The sequence below is a fragment of the Polyodon spathula genome, chromosome 7, assembly GCF_017654505.1.
Source record: "Polyodon spathula isolate WHYD16114869_AA chromosome 7, ASM1765450v1, whole genome shotgun sequence".
Classification (NCBI taxonomy): Eukaryota; Metazoa; Chordata; class Actinopteri; order Acipenseriformes; family Polyodontidae; genus Polyodon; species Polyodon spathula.
The window spans coordinates 25801832-25811756 of record NC_054540.1 but is presented as its reverse complement, the minus strand read 5'-3'; the positions used below and the strand labels follow the sequence as shown (position 1 = coordinate 25811756).

At 35.5% G+C, this 9925-nt stretch overlaps 1 protein-coding gene across 1 annotated transcript; it reads left to right on the top strand.

The window, feature by feature from the left end:
- Positions 1 to 847: 847 nt before the first annotated feature.
- Positions 848 to 5208, top strand: washc3 (WASH complex subunit 3). Its single transcript, XM_041255101.1, has 7 exons — positions 848 to 994; positions 1159 to 1254; positions 2412 to 2480; positions 2724 to 2852; positions 3301 to 3417; positions 3538 to 3602; positions 4760 to 5208. Exons 1-7 carry the CDS (start codon positions 944 to 946, stop codon positions 4848 to 4850), a joined length of 618 nt encoding a protein of 205 aa, XP_041111035.1. The 5' UTR covers positions 848 to 943; the 3' UTR covers positions 4851 to 5208.
- The last annotated feature ends 4717 nt before the right edge of the window (positions 5209 to 9925 follow it).

The window sequence follows — 9925 nt, the reverse complement described above, 5'->3', positions numbered from 1 at the left end:
CGTTATTTGAGGTTTTAACATAACATTAAATGATAAGTCGTATAATGTTTAATAAAATTAACTTTCCATATTAGAAAATATGTCTGCCAAACAGATCATGTAACAGTAACTCTAACGTGATCAATTTCTTAAAGGAACATATTTGATGAATTTAATGCCACCTAGTGGATTAAAAACAAACAAACAAAAAAATGCCCATAAGGGAGGTGTAGAAAAAAACATGAGCAGGGAGATTTATTTTAAGAAAATGCTCTGCTGATTTCAAATAACAGGAATAGGCTTTCTGTTTCTGTGCCCAGCCTACTCGTTTTATTTGTTTTAATAACAGAGCTCCACAAACGCCATTAACCGGGTTCCCAAAAGAGTAAAACGAGCAATTTCTATTAACATATTCACGCAATGCTGGTGGTATGGCAATGTAGATCGATGTAGTTTCTCTTGAGGGGTTTCTACGGCAACCCTGCTTTCTTTCAAACAAAGTACACGATATATTCATTCATTCATTCATCCATTCTTTCTTCTTCTTCTTCTTCTTCTTATTATTATTATTATTATTATATGCAGCAAGGCAATTAAATATTGAAACAATACTGTGGCAAGCGCCAACTAAGGAAACTACAATACCCAGAAAGCACCGTTCTATAATTTTACAGTTTTACCGCTGTTTTCTTTTCAGTATATTTTTTAACATTACGCAAGCCTACTTTTGCTTGCGCATATATACGTGTGTGTCTGTCTGTCTGTCTGTCTGTCTGTCTCTCTCTCTCTCTCTCTCTCTCTCTCTCTCTCTGTCTGTCCTAATGCTTCCGGGTCATTACCGTCGGCATCAAATCACGTGAAAAACATTTGACAGGATAAAGTATTTCCGCAGTCAGAGTTAGTACTTAGGTTTTGTTGCACTTAAATTTCGAAATTTTGTTTTGTTATTCACATACAAACAGTCATGGACGAAGATGGGTTACCAATTGTAGGATCTGGAGTAGATCTGACAAAGGTTTGTACACTTCAGATTTAAATTAAATATTCTGAGATAGTTGCTAGTTAAACGACGCCCATCTGTACTGCAGTGTTAACGTTACATTAGTTTTACAGTTTGTATTTGTTGTTTGAATTATGTATTAACATAATATTTATTTATTTATTTATTTTTAATACCAGGTTCCTGCCATACAGCAGAAGAGAATTGTGGCATTTCTAAATCAGTTCATTGTTCATACAGTGCGGTTTCTAAATCGGTTTTCAACAGTTTGTGAAATTCGGAACTTTACTTTCTGACCGATTGTTTTCCGTTATGTTCACTAAAACGTTTATCAAACCTGCTTAACTTCATTATTTTTATGTAAAGTTTTTGTGTAACTTGGGTATATCACTAACCGCCATGGACTTTGGTCACTTTGCCCTACAATGCTTCCATCAAAGTATAGGTGGTCGTCGATCATGTACAGGAACCCTAGACGACCCTTGTCGGGAACGTAGAAAGATTTATCTTCGACACATATTAGTGCCCATCTGCTATAAATAACCTATAAAACATCTAACACATGGAATATGACGTTACTGTTCGCCATGTCAAACTTCCAAATAATGTATTGTTAATGGTCTTAGATTTGTCTATGCTGCTATCTACTCTCATTCAAAATTATTTTGAATTGAAGAGGATAATTTTTAACAGCGGTTTTGTTAGACATTGTGCATTGCGATTGCTACTAACATAGTTTACTAAAGAAGTTGTACCTTGTATAAACTACTTAAATCAACCTCGTGGATACCTAATTTTTGTTGTTTGTTTTTTTACGGCGTGCCCTCCACATCTTTTTTGGACTCTGTCCCTCCGGAAAGGACAAATGTCTTTTACGGACGACGCAAAGGTTGATTGTCCTATCCTCCGAAAGAAAAAGACACGGGTCGGATGAGCAAAAATAAACAAAATTATTGCTCGAGGTGTTTGTGCCTCCGGTAATTGGGCACAAAGGGTTTCTCATTTGCTCGGTCAAGGGATAATGTATAAGTGCGTGATCTCGACAACATCACCGTACATCTAGGCTAATCAAGAGAGAGGTGTGTATAACATACTTTAATAAAATAAGATGTTTTTATTGTATAAATGATTTTTCGGGGTTAACAGTATTAGATGTTTGTTGTTTATCTGATTGCTGGTAAATGCTACCACTACTGGTACACTGTATACAAAAAATAAATAAACACTACTCAAAGCTGATGTTTGAAAGAGCCGCTTAATGGACACTTGTATATAATGCATTTGTGTTTGTATATGTATTGCTTAGCTGTTGACACCGTAATGTAAATCGTGACAATACAGTAATGTCAAAAAGTGAATGCATGTATTGTTTTTTTTTGTTTTTTTTTTTTTTTAATGTAGGCCTACATTTATTATTTTGTACTCTTGTTTCCAGAAACTAGCAAGTATATCCCTCCGTATCCAGCAAATTGAAACCACTCTGAACATTTTGGAAGCCAAGGTTGGTCTTGCTAGCTCAAATGACGCATTATACTGTGATACAGTGGGGTAATTGCAAATTCAAATAATCAAACAATATTTAAAATCTAAAAGCAAGCTTTTGTTTGGGAAAAAAAAAATGCATACCATATTAAATAACATTTAATAGCGATGCACTGGTCATATCTTGGATTTGGGGTTTGGTTCTTTAACATTTCATGTATGTATACATGTGTATATGCTGTATGTTGTTTCAAACTTTTAGTTGTCATCTATCCCTGGTTTGGAAGATGTAAGGGTTGAGAGTTCAAGTCAGCGACAGACTGCTGTAACAAATGGCCCAGTATCTGATATTAACCAACCAGAGATGTCAGCAGCAGCCCCTACAGCTCAGGTAAAAAAAAAAAATGTGATTTGAGTTACAGAGGTCACAAGTTTTGTTTGTATTGATGACTGCATCATTTTCAAAAAGGGGGAAACAATGTATATGAACCTGATATCAGTCACTACACTGCATTGTGTATTTAAAAAGTCAAAAGTGTGCTCTTGAACAGCACACACTCAGGTGTCAGAATAAGGTTTAAAAAACATTTCGATAACAAAAGAAAAGAGGTTCTGCATAAGCTTTGTTACTGATTGAGGTGGAAAAATGCAACAAAAAAAGAAGTATAATTTGAAACACTGAAAATATTCATGGTTTAATAATTTTAAAATAGTGTTGTATAAGACTATTTATATTGAATTGTAAAATACTTTTTTTTTTTTTTTTTAAACAAACACATTGTTTGCATGTTTTAGTAACTGTTGAATGATGTTTAACTCCATACATTTTAATTTTAAAGCCACCACAAAGTACCACAGAAGTTCCAGGCCCTCAAAAAGACAACCCAGTAATAGGAAATGTTATGACAGTAGCAAAAGATCCAAGATATGCAAGATATCTCAAAATGGTACAAGTGGTAAGTGTTCTGTCTCTTTAAGAAAACCTTAAACTTTGGTTTATTTTCCTTTCTTAAACCTGTGTACAAGTCCTCAATGTTGAAAGAGCTAAGTTGCTGATACTCAGTTTGTCTTTTTAGGGTGTTCCAGTTATGGCAATAAAGAACAAGATGATTGCGGAAGGACTAGATCCGTCTTTGCTTGAGTAAGTTTGTTTAAATCACACACTAGTTGTGTGAACTGTAATTAACCAAGTAATCAGCCCATAACTGAGTCTTTGTGTATTCGTTCCTATATAGAAAGCGTTATTCTGGCACTTACAGTGGAACACTATATGATAGCTACCAGGGGTCGTTACAGCAAATCAGTGATGGTAGGCTTACTGTAAATCAGACTGATTAGAGCATGATTTGTCATAACATGTGTAAGTTGAAGAGCATGATTCTGCATATTACTGTTAAGTGGCTTATTCAAAACATTCCCATCATTGAAAACATTCAGTTGACTCTCTAGCTTTGTGATTTCATCAAATTGCAGTGAACTTGTCAGAAGAATGCAATACTATTAGAGCATGTGCATTCTACGTATCAACCAAAAGTGTGTTTTCGAAAACTTTCCATAGAAAAAATAGCGAGCATAAAAACACATCAATGCACATTTAAATGGAACACAGTTTGTGTCAGATGCTAGCAGCCTGTTGATTTTCATAGGTCACTACCCCATATTTTCTAAAATGGCAGTCCTGGCTGTACCCTAAGGTCTAGAAAAATACACAAGCATTGTACCAGTCTATGTTTGTGTGTTTTAATGTACCCAGGTGCAGCAACAGAAAGCATGTTGCACTGATAACATCCCATCTCATGAATTCATTAATGATTTAAAAACTGGTTTTGTAAGAATATTGCATCAGTGCCCCGGTATGGAGGGCTGTTTATGGAGCGCTGTGTGTTAACAGCCTTACCCAGTAAGTTTGCAGGCTTGATAAAGACCTCCAAAAACTGAATTTATATACCAGTAATATGTGATTAATTTGTTTCTTCTAGTAGGGCAATCAGAATCCTTAACTGTTATTTATTGTCAATGTTGGTCAGCTGCCCTAGAGAATAACCTGAAATTGGGGAAACCCCCCATTGGTTATAACAACACTCCTGAGCTAAAACAGATACTGAACTGACAGACGGCAGTTGTTAAATGTCTGGCATCTGAACCAATCCCACGTCATTCAGCTTACATGCTTATCAGGTTCAGTAACAGTAAAAGGGACATAGTACTTTTTTTTTTTTTAATCACAGTTTTTTTTTAAATTATATTTAGTTTTAAACTTTCTGGAAGGTATAAATGTATTTTTGTATCCCTTTTTAGCACCCCTGATGCCCCTGTTCCTGACAGAGGAGTTAAAGAGACCGGGGAAGAAAGCAACAGCTCTGGTAGTGAATCTTCTTTCAGCGACTGACACGGTCGGCCAATAAAGCTAACAGGCTTCTAGTTGCCTGCAACTCTTGGTGATGAGACTGATATGAAGTGTGTAAAATACCTATTGAACCCATTATAGCATTGTGGTAAACCTAGAAACCATGGCAATGGATCTCCTTCAGCACCCCATAATAGACTTTCTCAACCAAAGTTTCTGAATATACAGAAGAATCTGTCATTTTGAACTCTGATTGTTATGGTCTTATGGGTTGACCCTTTAGAATAATACCACTGTTTATATTTTGAAACAAACTTTGAACTGGCACTGGAGATACCTCCTTATCTTACGCTGTGATGTGGTCCTGGTGAATGTCCTTCTGCAGCTTTATATATATAGTTATATACTATATCTATATATAGTATAATATCTATATTTATCATATACATTATATAGTATATATATCTATATATATATATATATATATATATATATATATATACATATATTACACACACTATACTCTGAACTTTTATGGAGTGCTGCACTCATTCAACCAACTAGCCTCTGAAGGGGGCAAGTGGGTTATTTAAAATCATTTTTAATAATGAAATAAACACAGCACAACATATACATTAAATTGGGGATTACTGGTTTGTGCAATAAAAAGAGAGTGCTTTTAGCCTTATTAAAAACTACCCTAGTGACCAGTTTTCTAATTACAGTTACAGAGGTTGGTGATATATAACTAGTACAGTATAACTACTGTACTAGCAAAATAATAATGACAAAGGAATGTGTGTTTACAAGCGAGTCAGATTAAAGGCTAAGTGGTATAGTAACTTAAAACGTTGACACTACAATACCTTTATTGTACAGTACATCTAATTATGTTTGGAAAAAAGTCACATCACTAACTCTGTATGATACAGTTAAATCTGGTATTTTATAAAAACAAGTGAATCGGTGTGTTCTCTCTTTTTTTTGTCACAGACAAGCAAATACGGTGGGCTAACCCTGTAGTTCTTCTAATAAACACAGAGTTAAAGCATAGTAATAGATATCACTTTTGACCAAGATTAGAGTTTCGTATCACAAATGCTGCATATGTCTGAAAGACTGCAGTGCTAAAATCTCAGAGCTATTTATTATAAATTATCATTACCACAATTTGTACAGGTTGTAAAAACGCACCCAATAAAGTTACTGAACCAAAATAAACAACTTGTTTATTTAAGAGCTTGTGAGTAGTGGCTTTTTTAGAAATGTAAATAGTATTTTTTTTTTTTCCTTTCGGACAAAAATTGCGTAAATGCTGTAACTTCGAGACTCTAATCTCCATTGTGTTTCGGCATGATTCAAAATATTACTAAATACGATAATTAACTACATGTTAATTACTGTATTACCTTTCTAGAGTTGCTTTTGTAGCAGCTGTACATACAATCTGCTATATTGATGACTTAATTGTATGTTGATGACTTAATAGGCAAAAATGATAATTATACAGGAGTGAGTTACAATAGAGTCCTTGAAATAAAATCATTATTCTAATACTTAAAAAAAATAAATAAATAAAAAAAAATAAAACTTTACTATATTACATAGAAACAACTTATTCAGTTAATCTGCAACATAATTGATGGAATGCGCTGGCTACAAACAGCGAAGCAATTTCTTTGTGGCAATATGCAGACAAGTCATGAGTTGAAGGAGCTCAAAATTTCAACTCATTCCCCCTCACAACCCCGCTGGTTGTATTGTTTGTTTGATATTAAAAGGGTGAGGTGTCCCCTCTTGCTCTTATTATATATTGTTTTAGTTTAGCAGTAATAAGGCAAAAATCCCTATCACTACATGGACATTGGTTTCTGGCTCCCTTGATTGGTGGGCCAGTGAATCAATCAATCTAAATGATTCTGTTGTATATAAAAGGCTGTAGAGAGCCTTGTCAGTAGTGGTAGGCTCTAGGAACATGTTAAATGAGAAGCTGGGCCAGCTTCGATAGAAATGCTTGGGCAAAATGTATTTGCTATGTCTTCTCAGTTTAAAAGCCTGTGCCATCTGTGTTTTTGTTAAATTTATTTTATTTGTTTAATTATTAACAATAAAAGTGTACCAAAGCACTTATAGTATGTGTGTAACTCCAGCCTCTGCCAACTTACAGAAACCACTAATTATTATTTGGTGCCTTTCACTTTGGTGTGTGTGTGCCTATATATATATATATATATATATATATATATATATATATATATATATATATATATATTATAGGCACACACACACCAAAGTGAAAGGCAAACATTGATGGGCTTATTTTATATAATACATTATTTTGTATATAAACATATACACACACTACCGGTCAAAAGTTTTAGAACACCCCCATTTTTAACAGTTTTTATTGAAATTGAAGCAGTTCAAGTCCAGTGAATAACCTGAAATGGTACAAAGGTAAGCGGTAAACTGCCAGAGGTTAAAAAAAAAGTTTAGGTTACCAAAAACTGAAAAAATAATGTACATTTCAGAGCAAGTAATGGGTTAACAACTTACAGCTGTTCTGCAGCAATGGAAGTAAATTAAGCCTTGAAAGTTGATGCTAACAATTCCTAAAGATGTCCCAACTTTTGTTGATTACTTACAAACCCTCTGTCTGTATAAAAGCAATGTTGGAACAGACTGTGTTACTACACCCTCTTAAGCATTATTTGGACAGTATTGTACTGCAGTAAGTAGTATATTGCTATCATAATGGCGAGAAAAAGGCAATTAACAAACAGATAGACCATTAACCCTTAAAAGTGTAGATCTTTCCTTTAGAGAAATTGCAAAGAAAGCCAAGGTGTCAGTGAGTACAGTTTCCTACAGCATCAAAAGGCACTTGGAAACTGGATGAAACTGACAGGAAGAGGTCTGGAAGACCCAAAGCCACAACAGAATCAGAAGACAAGTTGCTGAGAGTCAACAGCTTGCATGATATGCGGCTCACAGGATAACAGCTTCAAGCACAGCTTAAAACTGGTTGAAGTAAGCAAGTCTCAGTTTCAATTGTGAAGAGAAGACTTCATGCTGCAGGTTTGACAGGTCGAGTGGCAGTAAGAAAGCCATTGCTAAGATGGCAAAATAAGAAAAAGGCTTGCCTGGACCATGAAGCACCACCAGTGGACTACTGAAGACTGGAAGGTCTTATGGACGGATGAATCAAAATTTGAAATCTTCGGTTCATCACGCAGGGTTTTTATATGCCGTCGAGTAGGCGAAAGGATGGTTCCTCGGTGTGTGACACCAACTATCAAACATGGAGGAGGAAGCATGATGGTCTGGGGCTCTTTTGCTGGATCCAGAGTCGGCGACTTGCACAAAGTGAGTGGCACTATGAACCAAAACGGCTACCATAGCATTTTCCAGGCCATGCAATACCCTCTGGTATACACGTAATTGGTCAGGGGTTCATCCTACAGCAAGATAATGACCCAAAACAAACCTCCAGGCTATGTCAGAACTACCTTAGAAGAAAAGAACAAGACGGTAGGCTTCAAATCATGGAATGGCCAGCACAGTCTCCAGACTTAAACCCCATCGAGCTGGTTTGGGATGAACTGGATAGAAGGGTGAAAGCAAAGCAGCCTACAAGTGCAACACATGTGTGGGAACTTCTGCAACAGTGTTGGGAAGAACTTTCCGAGTAATATTTGATTTCCATTGTAGAAAGAATGCCACGAGTGTGTTTGGCTGTTATATCTGCAAAAGGTGTCTACTTTGATGAGTCAAAAATTTAGATTAAATTTTGTTAAACAGAACGATTCCAAGATTTCTTTTTTTATCTCCAATTGTTTATTTGTTCTATGCTTTAATTTCAGAGTACGTTGAGACATTAAACTGTGTAAATTTCAATAAAACCTGGAAAAATGGAGGTGTTCTAAAACTTTTGACCAGTACTGTGTGTGTGTGTCTATCACATATACATATATATATATATATATATATATATATGTATAGATAGCAGGGAGGGGGTTAAAATCCTTCCCTGCTAAAAACCTTGTGAGAATGCACATTTGGGTGTTATGGGGTTTAATTGGGTAATTGTTTTATTGTTTAGTAATCCCCTGCACCTGGTGGTAATTGTAAATTAGAGCCAGGTGCAGGGTATTTAAGAGAGGCAGCCAGTCTGTTCCAGGCTGCTGCTGAGAGAAGAGCTCGACTGTGTGAGTGAGCAGTCGTATTGAGGTATTGTGTAAGGGTGTTTTTGAATGTTTGTGGCAGGTAAACGGTTTAGCCGTCCTGCGTGATAGTTAGGTTCCTGTTTATGTTTAGTGAGTGCTCCAAATAGGAGCTAGGTGTTTGTTTTGTGTTTATTTCATTTGTTGTGTTTATTAAAAGTGCGCGTGAGCGCTGTTTCAGTAGAATCCTGTGTGTTGGGTCGTGATTCAGAAGGGAGAAGAACCCGTGAGAGCCTGTGTGCCGAGCAAAAATGTGACAATATATATATATATATATATATATATATGACACACACACACTTTTTATTTACATGTACACGTATGGCATTGTGAGTTTGAATGAAAATGACTATTGAATGATTATTTGTTACAAGTAGTTTTTTTTTTTTTTATTATTATTTTCTTTGCTACACATTGATGGGCTTATTTTATATAATACATTATTTTGTTTATAACAACCTAATTGTTATTGGGTACCCCCCTGTGCTTCTAATTAATTTGACATGCCCAGATATCTATAGTTTACTCTATAGCTCTTACTCCTATCTGAAAGGAGTTCCACATACTGTAGCCGCCTTTGTACAAACAAGTCAGTACCCTTTGCTTTATTACCTAACCCAAACTGACTTATTCAAATTGCAAAACTTCTAGTTTTATGCAAGAGCCATCTGATCGTTCTGATCTGTATTATGCAACTGATTTCTAAAGTGAAAGTAAAGCAATAGTGGGGATTCCCATATTACTGTGCTACCATGCAGTTATAGGGGAAGGGTCAATTGTCTCATCCAATGACAGCAACTCAATGTGAAACAAACCACACACCACATGCCCCTGTCTTAGTCATCACATTTTACATGTTTGCAATATTTTTGATTGTTATTATCAACCAAGTAT